Source organism: Aricia agestis, chromosome 1 (assembly GCF_905147365.1).
Source record: "Aricia agestis chromosome 1, ilAriAges1.1, whole genome shotgun sequence".
In the NCBI taxonomy this organism is placed as follows: domain Eukaryota; kingdom Metazoa; phylum Arthropoda; class Insecta; order Lepidoptera; family Lycaenidae; genus Aricia; species Aricia agestis.
The window spans coordinates 17,524,855-17,542,612 of record NC_056406.1 but is presented as its reverse complement, the minus strand read 5'-3'; the positions used below and the strand labels follow the sequence as shown (position 1 = coordinate 17,542,612).

The following is a 17,758-nucleotide window of genomic DNA, read 5'->3' as shown; positions in this document are numbered from 1 at the left end:
TGGCTGGCGGTGCGGAACCAAGAATCACATTATACGGTCTAACGTTTTATTTTATACGTATTAAAATATAGAAAACAGTAGCTACACGTAAGGTAGGTATTGTATAAAATGTTTACAGTGTTTAATTTTATTAGGATCGGTGCTCCTATAAATATGTTACGTTTACGTGTGTGCCGAATACGCGATGAGGGAATACATTGGCGTTCCCGCTGGAGCATGGTTCCCACCCCCACCGCCGTCGCGCCGAGCCGGGCCCGGGCTCGCCTCAGTCCGGTGCCCGCGCTGGCTACCGTCGACCACGCGCGCCATGGTGTGTGACGGCCTGCTCGCCCCCTCGCCGGCCGCGCAGCGCAAGTCGCTCCGCCGCCTCGCCTCCACCAGGGGATTCAAGCCGCGCCCGAACTCCTCCTGGATCCGCGTCTTTGAGGGCCTCGAGCCTTACGCTGTAGACTCCCCGAGCAAGCTCGTCAAGATCACCCAAAACACGACCGTCGAGGATGTGAACAGGCAGCTCGGGCTCGGCGAGGAGCTGACCCTGTGGGTGCAGATCGGCGGGGAAAACGCTCGGAGATTAGATGTGAACGAGTTCCCTCTCCGGATTCAGGAGCAATTTCTGTCGACGAGCGGCTGGAGGTCGGAGGCGCGAAGGTCGCGGCTGGCGGTGGATCCGGAGTTGCGCCACTTCCTGCGCTGGTGCTCGGGGCCCGCCAGCCGCTCGGGCGGCCTGCGCCACTCGGGGACCGTTCACGTGCTCAAGGGCCATGTGTTCCCGCAGTGGAAGCCGCGCATCGCGCACATAGTGGGCTCGCAGCTGCATACTTATGGTGAGTTATATTATTAACAGCGTAATATAAACGCTTCTTTGAATTTTCTTTGTTGTGTAATGTATTTCATATCTTCTAAGTTCTAACACTTACACTACGTACTTAAATAAGTATTCTGATATTTATGCAAGTTAGAAATTAAGCTTTCACGGCGATCTTTAACGGGATTTATCTGCTGTTTAGAATTTTAAGTCACTATAAGTAGTGTGAGATATTTAAAAATATTTTTAAACAGAATTGTTTAATTGTTTAATAAGAATTAATTTATGATCTTATTATTCAATGAGCATCGACCTTATTAATTTAACTTTAAGAGGATACACCAGGGACGAGAGAAATTGAAAATAGGTATTTGAAAATGTATTGCTGTCTCACCAATCTCAAGTCTCCCACCGCAGAGCGCGATAGAGACAACACGACAAAAGTTCTAATAAAAGAACAGAAAATCTTCGATTCGTTGTCCGCTGATTCCTTCTCCAAAACTTATCCGATTTAAGTACTTTTTCCATTAAGAATTAAAGGAAGGCTTGAGCTGTGTTCCTATGTTTTATTTTTTTTGTATATTTCAGCCAGTTTTGTTTTCTGGGTGTTTGAACACAGAGGAAAATCTGGCCATTTTTTTGGGTTTTTGGACGTTCTTATCTTTTTTAATAATAAAATTATGAAAAAAAGGAAAACATAGGGACATGCTAATAGTGGCCATAAATATTCAGGAAAAAAAAATCATAACTCTACCGGCATTATCCAGGCAGGAAACAGGGGACAGCGTTTGTATGGAAAAACGGCGGTGTGGAATCCTCTTAATCACATACACCTACAAAATAAAACTAAAAACTTCCAGGCGTCTCGTGGGAGGTGCTAGAGCTGAGCGGCGGCAGTATAGAGATGTGCCAGCCGAAATCCCAGAAGCTGGTGTTATGTGTGAAGCCGCGAAGCTATGGTAACACCGCCATCGACTCTGGGGTGAACCATCTGTTTCTGGGGTTCAGCACGGTCTGGGAGCGAAACATGTGGTTGAAGTGGTTACAACAGGTTAGATTTTTTATATTATTTTAAGCCTAATCGATTCTCAAAAAATTCAAAAATTCAAGGACTGACCTAAGAGTCCTTTCCAGCAAAATTTTTACATTGATCTGATATTGTAAAAATATAAACATTGAAGAACTGAACTGTTGTATCGGTGAAGCACAGAGTCGTATTCATCGAACTCTACAAATTATATTGATTCTTATTTTTTGGAAACAATAATTGTTTCCAAAAAACTAAGTTATTGAATTAGCTAGACTTTCAAACTGTTTGTTATGTTACCTGCATAATTTAGGTAGGTGAGTAGGTGCAGACTGCAGACTACAGAGTTATATTTTTCGGAATTTAATAGAACTTTACACTGTATACAGTAGGTAAATATATTGTAACTATTATAGGACGAAATCTTTAAAACTGAGCACAGTATGTGAAACATGAAATAGTTACTTAGTGCAAAAAATTGTGTCATTTTCGTGACGCAAAAAAGAATTGGAGCAAGTCATTGATGGCTCTGTATTTTCCCGCTTCGATGAGATCTGCTGTTTAGAGTTTATGAAATTTCAATATTCGATTCCGGTACACTTCCCTAACTAACGACGCGAGCGCAATAGTGGCAAATTACTAGAAATTTGCTCACTTTAAGACGCTTTTTGACATTTCAATAGATAATTCTACTGTCAGGGTTGTCGCAGTGAGAAAATTTAAAAACTTATTATATAATAGCTATATTTTCTTAGATTCGCGTTTATTCTCTACGTAAGAGACGACGTTAAAACTTCAATAGATTAAAAGACGAGAATCTACAGCTAATATTTGAAAGTTTTCTTAATTCTTATATTATCTTGAAAATGAGTAGTCAATGAAAGTAGGTATACAAGAATAATTCATTGATTTGTCTTGGAGCACTCACTTGTAAGCAACAAGCATCTTTAAGTGAAGCAAAGGAAACGAAGGATCGCGAGACGCATAACTAATATTGCAAACAGTAGTCGGCAATATAAGTTGCCTTGTGTTTCATTTCCGAGAAAATGTTTTATCATGAGACGATCGCAGACGACCAAGAGTCTTTGATATGCATTTTAAAAGACACTCAACATTACAAACATTACACCTTAGCACTCCATTGTTTTATGTTATAAAGCAAACAAAAGAGCTATTATATAATATCGAAGCAATGCCCTGAAAGAAATGTCACGCTTGAGACCACCATGGCTCGACAGCGAACCACCGCAGTCAGTCAAATCTCAACCTTTACTCTGTCGCGATCTTTGACAAACAGTGCTTCGATATCACTAAAGTATTCTTCAGCCTTAGCCTCGAATTTGAAACTGAATTAAACAAGAATACGCAAATGTTGAGAATGTACAGTCGTGAGGAGAATAAAAAGTGGCGAAGATTCGTTGCGTTTGGGAATAACAATGCCTAGAGGTTAACGGCCGGCTAAGGATTGTACATTTTGCGGTTTTTATCCTCACTTTGGAAAATGTGATAAATTGTGGCTTATGGACAAGTGTTAGCAAAAGTTTTGTAGTAAATGTTTACGCGTCCTACCAAAACAAGTGATTAAGATGAAAAACTTTTGATGGATGTGCTAGTGAGATAAATATTTGAAATGGTAGAGAGTGCAATCATGAGATCAGACGACGAAGATGTTGATAGTCTGGACATATTTATTCAACAGGACAACGATGATATTTATCTAGATAGCTTAGAACCAACCATCTATAAAGAGAAATGTGAAGTCACAATCGTGGTATATTTATTTTTGTTGTGTAATGTATTAGAGAAAATACTATAATGCTAAGTACTCACATACGGTTTTGCTCGATAGTTTTACTCCAAATCGAATTAATGTGTGGACCGCAAAACTCACAGCTCGAATGCACGCATCGAGCCGGCTCGATGGAATTAAATATTATATTATCGATTTAGAATAAAACTATCGAGCAATGCTGAATGCGTGGACGACATCCCGAGCCGCGGGTTTTGCTCGACACTATTGCTTGATCGAGCAAAACCGTATGTGAGTACTTAGCATTAGGGATATTAATCTATACATATAATATTCATAATATGCAGACGATTGACCAGCTACGACTTACGTATTTAATGGGTTTATTTCAAGCTCAGCCGATAAAACAGTATTACTGCCCTTACAGAACCCATCCAAATAGCCTATGCGAATCAATTTCTCTGATGATATATTTAACTAATATATTTTAAATACGATTTCATGACCAAAACAGTTTGATTCGAGCAATCTCTATGCCGTGCTTTTCACCAATTGGCAATTACCACGCGAAGTGATCCCTTGTAAAAGATACTCACGTTCTACATATCGTGATCTAGTCACGCTCGTTGTGAACTAATCGTTCCGTTTGACTTCATTTGCTTATAGGTATCTTAGAATGCATTGCATTGAATACGTTACAAGTTTTTTTTTTAATGAAAGAAGGGGGCAAACGAGCAAACGGGTCACCTGATGGAAAGCAACTTCCGTCGCCCATGGACACTCGCAGCATCAGAAGAGCTGCAGGTGCGTTGCCGGCCTTTTAAGAGGGAATAGGGTAATAGGGGAGGGTAGGGATGGGAAGGGAAGGGAATAGGGGAGGATAGGGATGGGAATTGCGCCTCCGGTAAACTCACTCACTCGGCGAAACACAGCGCAAGCGCTGTTTCACGCCGGTTTTCTGTGAGAACGTGGTATTTCTCCGGTCGAGCCGGCCCATTCGTGCCAAAGCATGGCTCTCCCACGTATCGTAAGTTGCTCTGCAGTCTAACTTAGGGTTATCAGATTTTGCACAATCAGGTTCTAAGATTGGCGTGGTAATTTGACTGCCATAGACACCTGAGACATCCTGATGGTATTTTTACTATGTTCTCCTTAAACATCTAGGAGCTAGTGTATAGTTATTTTAGTGTAGTTATTTTTAAAACGCCGGCTACAAAGTGCACCGGCTTGACTAAACACATCCCTCTTATACACGGTTTCAGGAGTCACTATATCTACCTTATTTGTAGTTATACTTCGGTCATTATGTTTTTAAATTAATTCATACCCACTTTCCAGGGTGCGCAAAGCACGCAGCCACCAAACATTTTGGACCTCAGCGGCGGAGATCGAACGTGTTTATCGACAGCCCTAGCACATCACAACAACGGCTTCTCAGTACGGGTGCTAAGGATGTGTGGGAACACCCTGTACGCGGTGCCTCCCCAGACCTACACCTTGCAAGCTCTGACGCATCTGGACCTCAGTGATAACAAGATCAGTGAACTACCGAAGGAGATTTGCAAGCTGACGCAGTAAGTGTTGAAATTATTTCATTGGTTTCTGTAGTTTTATATTCTAAGGTACTGTGTATTGTGTAATAGTAAAGTAATTGTAGAGTTTGGCCAATGCGACTCAGCTGCATGCTTAGTATGGCCACTATAGAAAGAGTTTCTTTCTTCAGAAGAATAAGTGACAGACTAGCAAAAGAAATTTGTTATTTTGTTCCATAAATCAATCAGTTTTTCTATTCCGCATTTCTACTGTCGATGCCATGGCTAGTAGGGGGTTTGTTTACATTTAATTATTCACTTTACGCAATGGACTTAATAAAAACCGCTATATTTCGGCGCGTTATGCTTCTTTTGTTGTAGATGTAAAGATACGTGTAGTATGAAACAAAAACCTAGTTAAAAAGCATCTGATGTACAGTTGTAGGAGCGCGTGCCATTACGGAGTATTCTTTAACGCTTCGCCGACGATGCGTGGAGCTCTACCCATTCTACACCTCAGTATCGAGTACCAACCTTCGCTTCTTCCACCATTTTTAATTACACTATATTATAGACATCGGGGTGTGATGAAACAGTGTTTACACTATTGCGTAAATCTTGATCTTTGCTTATCTCTGATTTCTACAAAGTATGGTAAACTAATGTTTAGGTTTGTATGCTTTGTTCAGATTTTTCATGTTTTTGACACTCGTCCGATTCTGATGCACTTGCAATATAATATTTGTAATTGCTGTATAATATCAGTTTTGGATTAACAGTTTTTGATCCATTATTATGATCGGTATCGTCAGTAAACAAAAAAATAACGCGCATTCTCTGTTTTTTTAAACAAAAATGTGCGTTATCTTTACCATGGTGTCAAACACTCTTTCGTAAATTTTCTCTTAAGTAGGGCGCCGTTCAATAAAATTAACACACTCCACGGGTTAGCTGTAGGTACCAATTGAAAGGTACTGTTCTAGTCTTGCTTCCAAAGTACCAGGTACCAGGTACCAAGTGCAATATGAGGTGCGATATCTACATCTGTGCGTCGAGGCGTGCCGCTTACGTTCACTTTGCCTACTATTCTCGTAGATCATATCAGATGTCCTTGATGATTTAATAACTTGTGTGTTTAAAGTTTTTATAGAAACATTAACACCGTTTCATATTCTACTTTTAACTGACTTCATAAAAGGAGGTTATAATATGAAAATAGTTATGTTTCTAGTCGCGCTGTCATCAAATATATATCTATTGTAGAGTTTTAGTAGTAGCTGTAGGGCGTGTATATAGTTTAATATTTAACTGACATAATAATATTATGCTATGTAATTAAAACCAGTCTTTATACTTATTTGCTAAATAGACTGCAGAAGTACCTACCTATAATATTATAACTAGATAAGTACTTTTAAAAGCCTTTTAATAAGCTTTACATAGAGTGAAGCTGTGCTGTAAGCCATAAAAGTTTTTCTCACAACTAGCTATTCTCTTACAAGTCACGAGTGTTGAATAATAACCTTTTCGACACCTTAAAACAATTATTTTTATTAATAAGTAAATAACCATTGAAGATTAAGCACCTTCCGTTGATCGCTATCAAATCATTAACATTGTTAAAATGTTTGCTAAGCTAACGTTACTGACAGATGGTGTTGAGATAACAATTTATTTTATACATTTTAAGGACGCCTCCTTCAGTCTTGAGTGGTATTTCCTAACGAATACAAAAAGAGTTTTAATTAATTTTAATATTTTGTTGCTAAAGTTTAAAGTAGATTTTCGGCTTAAACTAAAGACTTGAGTATCAACAGGTAGGTAGTTGTTATTATTTAGTTAATTTATTTTAAACTCTATAAGTTAACGAAACGTTGAAAGTGTTCTGACTTTGTATATTAATCAGGGTGAGCGAAGCGAGCCCTAGTATATCCCAAAAACTCTACATTTTGTGGTACACTTTACGGGAAAACTATCAAGCCTTTTGATTTGTGCTCATAGTAATTTTTATTTCTATGTAGATGTATTATCATCAGTCAGTCAAGATGTGACGACGCGAGCCCTCACAAAGCTCGGCTTTTAGCTAGTTATGAACATTAATAACACAATAAGTATCATACAGTAGAGTAACTCAGCCGTGCTTTTCAAATGAATCTAATTATTAATGTAGAACAAGTCTCATGCGTGTGTGTCAAGTTACTGCTTTGCTTTGCTACAATAGTAGTCGTATGGAATCCAAGAAGTCTTTGATGGAATCACGCTAATTAAACTTTTTAATCGGGACTTAACGCGACTTATTTAAGTAGTAATGCTACTACGAGTACTCTACCCAGTGTCCCCTCGTGACCACGGCCGTTGCAACACGGCCGAAACGTCGAGAAAAAGTATGTACTCGTAGTAGCATTACTACTTAAATAAGTCGCGTTAAGTCCCGATTAAAAAGTTTAATTATAATGCAACGCGAAAGTTTAAAATGGAATCACGTTAATCATAATGTGTGTGTGAGCTCGATTCACAACCTTGTGAGTATAGTATTTGTTGATTCACACCGTCTTCTAGTATGAAGTTGATCTACTCTATAACGTGACATTTTAGTGGTTGTTTTCCCGCAGCAGAAGTAGTAGTATCGAATCATGCAAGTTATTTTTTTTAATTAAAAATATTTTGTATGACGTACTATAGCAACTTTAAGCCGATAGGCGCGAGCGGCTATGATCTGGCCGAATTTTATTTATGATTTAAATTAAAAAAAAAAACTTCACAAATCTATCGTACTACTAAGATTATCATTTTACTTCGGGAAAACAACCATTAAAATTTCACGCAGTATATTATATTGTATCTGTGGCCGTAGCAGTAATCTAACAAGGTAGATTATAGGGAAGTGAAGAGAAATTGAAAGTGAAAAGAATAGTTGATCGGTTGATGGTTCATATACACAATACAATGATCTCGTAACATATTGTGCATCCCGGCGTTGCGTCTTATTGCCACAGAGCTGCAGTGGGGCGCGGCGGAGCGGTCAGTTACAGCAGCTTCAGTGCTGGTCATAGTGTTACTCGCTGTTGGTCATATAGTGTTGCTCGCAGTTGCTTTGTTGTCGCAATCGAATATAGTGTTGTGAAGTGAATTATCGATTCGTATCGAGAATCGATCTTCAGCTTACGGAAAGAGATTTGTGTTTGTGATTTTTGAGGAGTGCTTTATTAAATTTATTGGTAAGCATAGTTTTTAATGAAGGAAATATATAAAATAATTACTTTTAAAGATATAATTTTGCATTGGATGCTATAAGTAAAGTCTTTGAATTTTTGAATCCCGATATTATGTAAAATTATCAAAACTATACTAATTAATCATTCTTATTTATTAAACTATGAAATTCAGTGAAATTAAAAGCAAATAATTATTATTGCTAATTACATGAATGACAATACGTTATAATTTTTATTTATGTAAATTACTTAATTTCTTATTTAAATAACGATTGAATATTTTAGCAGACGACTATATAAACGACTTTAAATGATTTATTTTCGGCCCGCGTTTAAGGTTATATTCCTTCTAAGTTCATGGCACAATTACTTTTTCTTTAAGTTACGGTAAATGAATTTTGGGGGCAAACATTAACATATTGTGAATAGTTCACTACTTTAATTTCATAAACGTTTTGTAACATTATTATAAAACTTAATAATGTGATTCTAACATAAATATGTGTTTCCAATCGCTATAACTTAGAATAAGTACCTATTCTACGTTACGTGCGTGTTTTTATAACATTCTTAACAGATGATCTGAATGAATATTTTTATTAAAATAAAGAAAAAAAGCCTTTAAATAAATAAAAAAAAAGAATATTTTTATTTCTATCTACCTAAAGCGAGATGCGCTCTATAATCTAAACCTTAAAATGATTCCTATGATTAACATTTTATAAAGTTTTTAAAGGGTAATGTTAGTCTTACATAGGTAGGTACCATAATATTATGTTTGTTCCGTAGAGCCTAAACTGCTGAAGAGAGGTTTTATAATTAGGTGTACAATATTTTGTCCTTGTACATTAACTGCCGCACTCAGGACATAACACGAATATTAATTACTTGACTGTGATTAAATGTGGAGTTTAACATGATACTTAATGTATATAGGGATTATGTCAAAATCTTAATTTAATTATAGAATATAAGTAATTAAGAGCCTACTGACAAAACGCTAGCCCCGCCTACACACACCGCTATCCTCCAATCGTGATACAATGATTCCAAGAATCGTGCTCCCGGCTACGTGTAAGATTCATAAATTCGAAAAATAAAACTATCGAGTCAAAATAAGTAAATCGTGTTTTCGGTTAGCTAAATTTTAGATAAATATACAATGATTAAATAAATCTCAATTTCATTTATGTCAATCGTCTTCCGGGATCGTAATACTTATTAGAAAACACAGCAACAACAAAAACAAATTTGACAGCCCGCTCTTATATTCGTATATCTTCGTCTCTGAGTGTGGCAGTAAGTAGATCGTTTTACCACTAAGAGGGTACTATGTCGAGTTTTGGAGTCATCTCATAACCTTATAAAAGCTCCCTAAAATGTGTTCTTCTACCTTTGTAACTCAATACGTTAGATAATCGTATACGAATCGCCTTCATTCCAGGCTGGAAGAGCTGTACATCAGCAACAATGAAATCCAATCCGTAGAATGGGCTCTGCGGCTGCCAAGGCTACGGACGCTCGTAGCTAACCAGAACCTTATCAAGCAGTTTGTGGTTTGTATTATTCATTACACTGTAAACATGTTGTATAGAGGTGGCCTATGCATGTAGCGTTAGCTTCATGGCATCCTCTACCAACAAACTAGGGTAATGTAGAGACATAGACCACAGTAGAATCAGCGCATTTCTTTTAAATGTATTATTATAGTGTGTTTTATTTTTAATTAAAACACATCGGTTACGTATGGCGTGTGAATATGTTCTGGAGCATCTTCCATAAAGTCGAACTCATTAATAAACCGAAATGAATTTACTAATTGCTTGGCAATAATGTGCCCATGGACTTCCGCAGTTCCTCAGACTCCCGCAGTTCCTCAGACTGTCAGAGGAACTGCAGGAGCTACCATATCTGAGTCAGACATCAGACATGGTGGCCCCCGCAAGCTCAACGAAATTACCATCCCTACTCTCCCTCTATGTTATCCGGTCTATCAATGAAGTTACTCTGCCAAACATAGCGTTATTTCTTAGCAGTATTCTATAAGATCTATTCGTCCAACGAGCCCATTTTCATATCCCAAACGTCTAATTATAGTATATTGTACAACTAGTGCGATAAGTTGTTGATTGCCCACGAGAGCGAATTTTCTCTCGAGTTTTCGAGAATTCGCTCGAGTTGGCAATCGACAACATCGCACTAGTGGCACATATTTTTTTTAATTACGAATGCGGGATAAGTGATATCTTTGAGCTCGCTGTTTAGGTCGAAAAGACGCTGTTTGCCCATCATATCAATTCAAAAAAAATGTTTATCAATTATACCTCATCAATGAAATGTAATTTGTGACTTACACCGTTTCAGCCAGCCGCGACCATGGTGCTGGGAGAGGAGTACAAGGACTCGTCGGCGCCGCTGACCAACGTTGACCTCCGACATAACAAGCTCAAGGGAAGCATCATCCTGGGCAACTATGAAGTAAGTTATTTCAAGGTTTATTTAGATCACTTAGATAATGATGACCTTTTTTAATTTAATTAAGTACTAGATTTCAGTTTACTTATTTTGTTATAGTGAGTGTGGCAAAGGGCGCCTACCCGGCAAGTGCGCCATATAGCTATTTTTCCATGCTGCCGATTCAAGATTTCTAATCAGCAGTATGGAAAAAATTTAGGTACTATCAGGGACGTTGATTCGGCAAATGGCTGACCTACGTTGTTTGGTCGCGTTATGTCAAATGATGTCTTACCTTTTTTAGGGTTCCGTACCCAAAGGGTAAAAACGGGACCCTATTACTAAGACTTCGTTGTCTGTCCGTCTGTCCGTCCGTCCGTCCGTCCGTCCGTCCGTCTGTCTGCCTGTCTCCAGGCTGTATCTCAAGTACCGCTTTAGCTAGACTTCTGAAATGTTCACAGATTGTGTATATCTGTTGCCGCTATAGCAACAAATACTAAAAACAAAATAAAGTTAATATTTAAGGGGGGCTCCCATACAACAAACGTGATTTTTTTGGCCTTTTTTGCTCGATATCAATAATGGCAACAGGTAGGCACTTGATATTTCATAAAGGCCTTAATTATACGTCTACTTCAATAATTTATAATAATATTGAAATAAAATAAAAATTTAAGGGTCCCATACAAAAAACACAATTTTTGGCCTATTTTTGCTCTATAATGGCACGGAACCATTCGTACGCGAGTCCGACTCGCACTTGGCCGATTTTTTTTGATCCGCAGGGAAACCCCTTATGGTTGCCCCGGGTTGGGGGTGATATAATGACTTATCATCTAAGTTGATAGAATCCGACCAGTTGACGTAGGTCCGTCAACTGTCTATGAATCAATTTCTCCGATGGTACGTCACATTCTCGCAAATAAATAAATTGAAATTGCAGGACCTGACGCCGGCAAACCGTTGTGCGGAAAGCATTCGTTTTTCTATAATAAAAACTATCCTATTTCCCGCCTCTCATCCATACTAATTTCATCTAAATCGCTTCAGCCGTATATAAGCGTGAAGAGGTAACAGACATACACACCTACGCATTTATAATATAAGTCAGAATAGGGATAACTTCCTACAGAACTAGTCAGATTTAGGTCAAGAGATCTTACGATGTTTTGTGGTCCATATTTGTATGAAGCGTACACTCTCTTCCTTATTATTAACTAGCGACCCGCCCCGGCTTCGCATCGGATATAAAATATACAGCCACTGAAATATTATTAAAATCGATTCAGCAGTTTTGACTTGTATTCATTATATTACTACCCGTGGCCCGCATTGGTCGGTACCGCCGCAAAAGCTACTTCCTGCAATTTTTAAATCTGTAATATCTTCGAAAATATTCATTTAAATCATTGCTGTAAAAGGCCATAATATAGATCTACATCAAATCAACAATGTATTTTAGTTATTTAATTGGATAAGGATTAATGCTGTATTTAGTAAAATTGCTTCGAAAATTAGCCATTATTTATCGTAAAAAGAACAACAAATGTTATTGTGGGATATCCATAAGAGATAGACATATATACCATCGCAGAGTTTTCTGTAAGTAGACCTTTTCAGTGTGTAACTGTGTACAAAATACAAATACATTATTTTGATAAATCTCGTAGGGTTCAGCCTGCGTTTGCAATGTAAGCGAATTTTTTAAAATTATTTATGACACCACATTAGAAACCCCAACAATAACATTTCTTCTCCACTATTTAACGAATGTTGATGTATTAGTGGCTTTGCAAGCTAGTAGTAATAGTAGTTGCTAATTAGGTATAATACTTTTCCAATTAGGCACAGTTTCTTCGCATGATTGAACACAATGAGTATTTTAACTACATTACCTGACGTCTTGAATAACAATTGTAATTATGCATACATACTTTAATAAAGTAGGTATAGTAATTTAGTACTTAAGTATAATTAAGTAATTAAAATTTCGAGATATATCCTTTGGATGATAAATTGTATGCAACACGAACTGTTAACAGTTGTGTAACTATAGTATATTTTTTATTAATTGCATATCCTGTAGGGTGTAGTTGGGGCGTAGAACATAAAATGTGTTTTATATTAATCAACACTTTGCTTAGACAATTTAGGTACAAATTACCATCGAGGAAATTGATTCCTAGGCAGTTGACACACATTGACATACACAGTATGTATGTAATATATCTAGGAGCAAAGTCTTTTCAAAAAACTCTGACCCTGGCAACTCACCGAGTCAGCCATTAAAAAGAAGAAGAAAAACTGCCTATAGTTTTCGTATAATGCTAAGTACTCATGCGGTTTGCTCGATAGTTTTAGGGTCCCTGCAGACTTACAATTTAAAGTTGGCCGACTATCGCACAAACCACAGAAATAGATCAAGATAGAAGCGCCATACGCTCGTGTTCATACAAATTGGAGCGACATGGCGCTTCTATCTTGATCTCTTTCTGTGGTTTGTACGATAGTCGGCCAACTTTAAATTGTAAGTCTGCGGTGACACTCACTCCAAATCGAGTAATAATTACTGTGTGGACCGCAAAACTCACAGCTCGAAGGCTCGCATCAAGCCGGCTCGATGAATTTAAATATATCGATTTAGAATAAAACTATCGAGCAATGTCACAGAATATATATTGGCAATGTTGAATGTGTGGACGAAAGCCCGAGCCGCGGGTATTGATCGACGTTATTGCTCGATCGAGCAAAACCGTATGTGAGTACTTAGCATAAGACTATAGGCAGTTCTAGAAATATAATTGCCAAATTTCAAAAGTGTATGTAGGCATGTATGTTTTTAAGGTTTGTGTTCGCATAGTTCCGAAACTACAAGTACGATTTAAGCTTTTTCTTTTGTTGTACTAGGTAATAATCAACTTGCAAACTGCAAGTTTTATCAAAGTCGGTTCAGTAGTTTTCGAGATAACGAATTTTAATTCTTAATTCTCAATTACGTACAATTTTGAAGTCGGTTTTATCTTTTAAAAATACTATATCGATACATTTAGACTGGAATCTAATTTGTGTAAATTTAAAAAAATGTTGAGGGAGTTTTTGTTGGGGACGCTATAGTTTTGTATAAGTACTTAATTCATATTATATTATGTAGCAGAAACACATTATAATATATATTTAGATGTTTAAACATTTAAAGGGACTGTAACTTGCAGTCAAACTGCGTAAGCAGTTTTGCAGAAAGTGTATAACTGTTATGTATATTATAAGATTAAAATAAATAAATAAATAAATAATTTCCAGCACTTGGTGTCACTGGACGTGTCGTACAACGCGGTGGAGGTTCTGGTGCTGTCGGCGCTGCGCAGCCTGCGCGAGCTGCACGCGGCGCACAACGCCATACAGCACCTGGCCGTGCACGGCGCGGCGCTGAGAGTGCTGAGGGCGCCGCATAATCGTAAGAATATACTTTAGATACCTTCTATAATAACTAGTCGGTATTCATCAACGCCTCCGTGGTCCAGTGGTTAAGAGCGTGGCTCTTGACTCGATGGTCGTGGGTTCGATTATCGCGTTGGAAACATGTTATTTCCAAGTTTGGTTAGGACAATGCAGGCTGATCACCTGATTGTCTGACAAGTAAGATGATCTATGCGTCGGATGGGCGTGTAAAAAGTTGGTCCTGCGCCTGATCTCTCGTCAGTCGTGTCGGTCTTCCGTCCCACTGAGTTATGAGAGTAAAGGAATAGAGAGTGCTCTTGTGTACTGAAAGTGGCCGCTTGTGTACTGAATGAAACCGGCCACCGTCACCGAAACCGGTGTGGGGGGTATTATTATAGTTGGTCATTGGTGAAGACTGCGTAAAATTCCGTATAGTTTTGATCGTGAATAAACAAATGGTTCATAAAACTAGGATACTTTTCGTTGTCGCGAGTTTCCAGTACCTTAATTAATGTTTTGGAACACTTGTCTCAAGATTTTTGCTTTTAACAAGCTTAGCCTAAAATATATCCCATGATTGGTTATTTTCAAACATTACACTTCTTTGTCCACAGGAATTGAAAGTCTCACGACGTCGGTGCCTCCGATCAACTTAGTAGAAATTGACCTGTCTCACAACAGGCTCACCGCTCTCCCCCAGTGGCTGAGCGGTTGCTCCGACCTCACCAAGCTGTACGCCTGCAACAACCAGCTGGCGTCCCTCCCGGACCACCTCTTCTGCAGTGAGTTGTCCAGCTTGAGTCACTTACATCTGGCGCACAATAAGATCTCCAACTTTCCATCGATGCCGCGGCTCAGATCACCCCTAAAGGAACTCCTACTCCACGACAATTGTATACAGCAGCTGCCCGAAAACTTCTTCTCGGTGTGCGATAGGTTGCATATCCTAAACTTGGCTAATAACAGGCTAAGCAGGCTCCCGCGCGTGCGTGGTGCCTCGCCCCATAACTTGGAACGATTGTACTTGACGGCAAATTGTTTGATGGACGACGCGATAGACGTCATAATTACTTTTAGAGGACTCAAAATACTACACATGGCCTACAACTGCCTGACGAACCTACCAGATAACTGCTTCAATTTCTGGCCTGAAATTGAGGAGATTGTCTTATCGGGAAACTCGCTGTCGAAACTTCCAGAAGATTTGCCCCAACTGAATAACATTAAAATAGTACGAGCACATTCGAATAGACTACGATCGATACCTATGTTTGCATGTAGCGCTTCAGTGAAAATATTGGATTTTGCACACAACGAACTGGATACCATAGATTTACGATTACTAGCACCGAAGCAACTAAAGTTCCTAGATATATCTTGCAATAAAAAGTTACAGATGGATCCGAAACAGTTTAAAGTGTATAAATGCCAGAGGCCGTTGAGTCTGGTCGATGTAACGGGACAAAATACCTTGCAGTTGCCTCAGAAAAGTGGATTTCACGAGGAATTGCATGGAATGACTACGTGGGTAACAGGATTTTCTGAGTGTCCAAACAAAGCTCTACAGTTGCCATGTGCGCAGATACGTCTTCCATCTTTTTGTAACAAAGAAGGACTATTTGCTATAATTGACGGCGAAAATGATACTGAAGTTCCTAGAATACTGCAAACGAGTCTACCCGGATTACTGCTAGAAGAAAAGTCCATTAAAGAAACAGTCAATGAATACATGAAATACGTTGTATTGTCAGCTCACCGAGAGCTTAAAGAGAAGGGTCAAAAGAAGGGTGCCTCCTTAATTATGTGTCATTTATCTCCTGTAAATGGTCCCGAAAATGGTTTCGGCCTCGAGTATAAACGGTACAATTTGCGATTAGCTAATGTTGGAAATACGAGAGCAGTTTTGAGCAGACGAAATGGACCGATGTGTTTAGGCATCGAAAATAATAAACGTCTCGGATACTCGAATAGGTATCCGAATACTATTCCAGATCCTGACGTCATACATACCATTATCAAGGAAGATGATGAATTTTTAATACTAGCGAATGGAAAGTTTTGGAACGTCGTCTCTGTGGATGCCGCAGTAGCTGAAGTGAGAGCTGAAACAAATCCCGTTTTAGCGGCTAAGAGACTACAGGATTTGGCACAAAGCTACGGAGCCGAAGATTGCGTATCTGTTATAATCGTAAGATTCGATACCGGAAGACCAGACGTGGACTTATTGATGAGAGAGTTACGGCACACGATTAACACGACCAAATCGGTCTGCCGATCTGATTGTTGTTGCTCACGATCGGAACCGTGCTGTCACTCGATAACCTTGGCTAAACCGGGGAGCGAGCGTTCCTCGCCGAGTGGGCAAAGTGACAGGCCGCCCAGCGAAACTGTAAGCCAGCAACATTACGCGAGTGTCAGATCGCACACCAAAATATCGGAACGAAAGTCTATAGGTGGGGTTGCTCGGGCCATACGCGTACGTGTGGAGGACAAGGACGATGAAACAAAACACGACGAAAACGCGCAACCCGAGGAACAGTTTAAGTGTTGGGAATACATGCTGGAACAGAACACGCAAATGCTCTTCGATAAGGAGCTCGATAATCTCTCTAAAGGTATTAAATCGAATGGAGGTAGCTTGAGGAATTTCAAGGGACTGTCTGGCAGCAGCCCGCAACTCCATTTGCTGAGTAAGTCCACGAAAGTTCCCTTTCTCTCCAAACACTTTGGAAGTGCCAGATCTTTTGGGAATACCCTCAAAGTAGATCCTCGGTTTGGATCGGGAAGGATTCCAAACGGTGGTCCGAACGCTGCGTATTTCGGATCGTTGCAGAGGCTGATGCCATATCATTTAGAATACGATTTTGCTGTGATACAAGAGAAGAGTGCACCATCTCAAGATTCCTTGGATCTTGAAGGTAGAATGCAACAATACTGGGGCGTCGCCACTACAGAACTTTAAAGGTGTATCTGAAAATGTAAATATAGGCTCCGAAATAAGTGTAATATATGTAATTAATATAATCATATAGGTACTATTTATTTTTCGACTAGATCCTTTTGCACAAGTAACATACGGTACAACTATGACTTAACATATTACGAGAACTTAACAGATACTGGACTTATTTACAATAGTGGTCATAAGATATACGGATACAAATTATTTATTGTTTGTAAATTCTATTTTCATTGTGATAAAATTATATAAATTTATTTTTTTACACTGATGAAGATTGATAAAAGTATTCAATTGATATCCAAGATTAAAAATCTTCTAACTAGTTTCTACTTATAAGTTTTTTACCCGACTATTTACAATACAGTAATTCTAAGTACGACTATTGACTGACTTGATTAAAACTAGCGCATATTTACAATATACCTTATTAGTAAGGCCATGAATTTATACACTACATTATCAACACTATACTTAACATTTCAAATATATTAACGTATGATACAAATAAACCTTTTTAAAATTACAGTGTCGGAAGAACAAAAACGTGAAAATAGTTTAGATCTAAATTAAAATAA

At 38.6% G+C, this 17,758-nt stretch overlaps 1 protein-coding gene across 2 annotated transcripts; it reads left to right on the top strand.

Annotated features, from left to right (window-relative positions):
- The first annotated feature begins 307 nt into the window (after positions 1-307).
- Positions 308-17,496, top strand: LOC121731128 (protein phosphatase PHLPP-like protein). Of its 2 annotated transcripts, XM_042120484.1 has the most exons (7): positions 308-824; positions 1,666-1,856; positions 4,921-5,156; positions 9,774-9,885; positions 10,694-10,807; positions 14,084-14,237; positions 14,836-17,496. In XM_042120484.1, the coding sequence occupies exons 1-7, from the start codon at positions 308-310 to the stop codon at positions 17,181-17,183; spliced, it is 3,672 nt and encodes a 1,223-aa protein (XP_041976418.1). In that variant the 3' UTR covers positions 17,184-17,496. The 2 variants fall into 2 exon arrangements, with proteins under 2 accessions (XP_041976418.1, XP_041976425.1); XM_042120491.1 differs by lacking the exons at positions 308-824; positions 1,666-1,856 and adding an exon at positions 4,663-4,714.
- Positions 17,497-17,758: the final 262 nt, after the last annotated feature.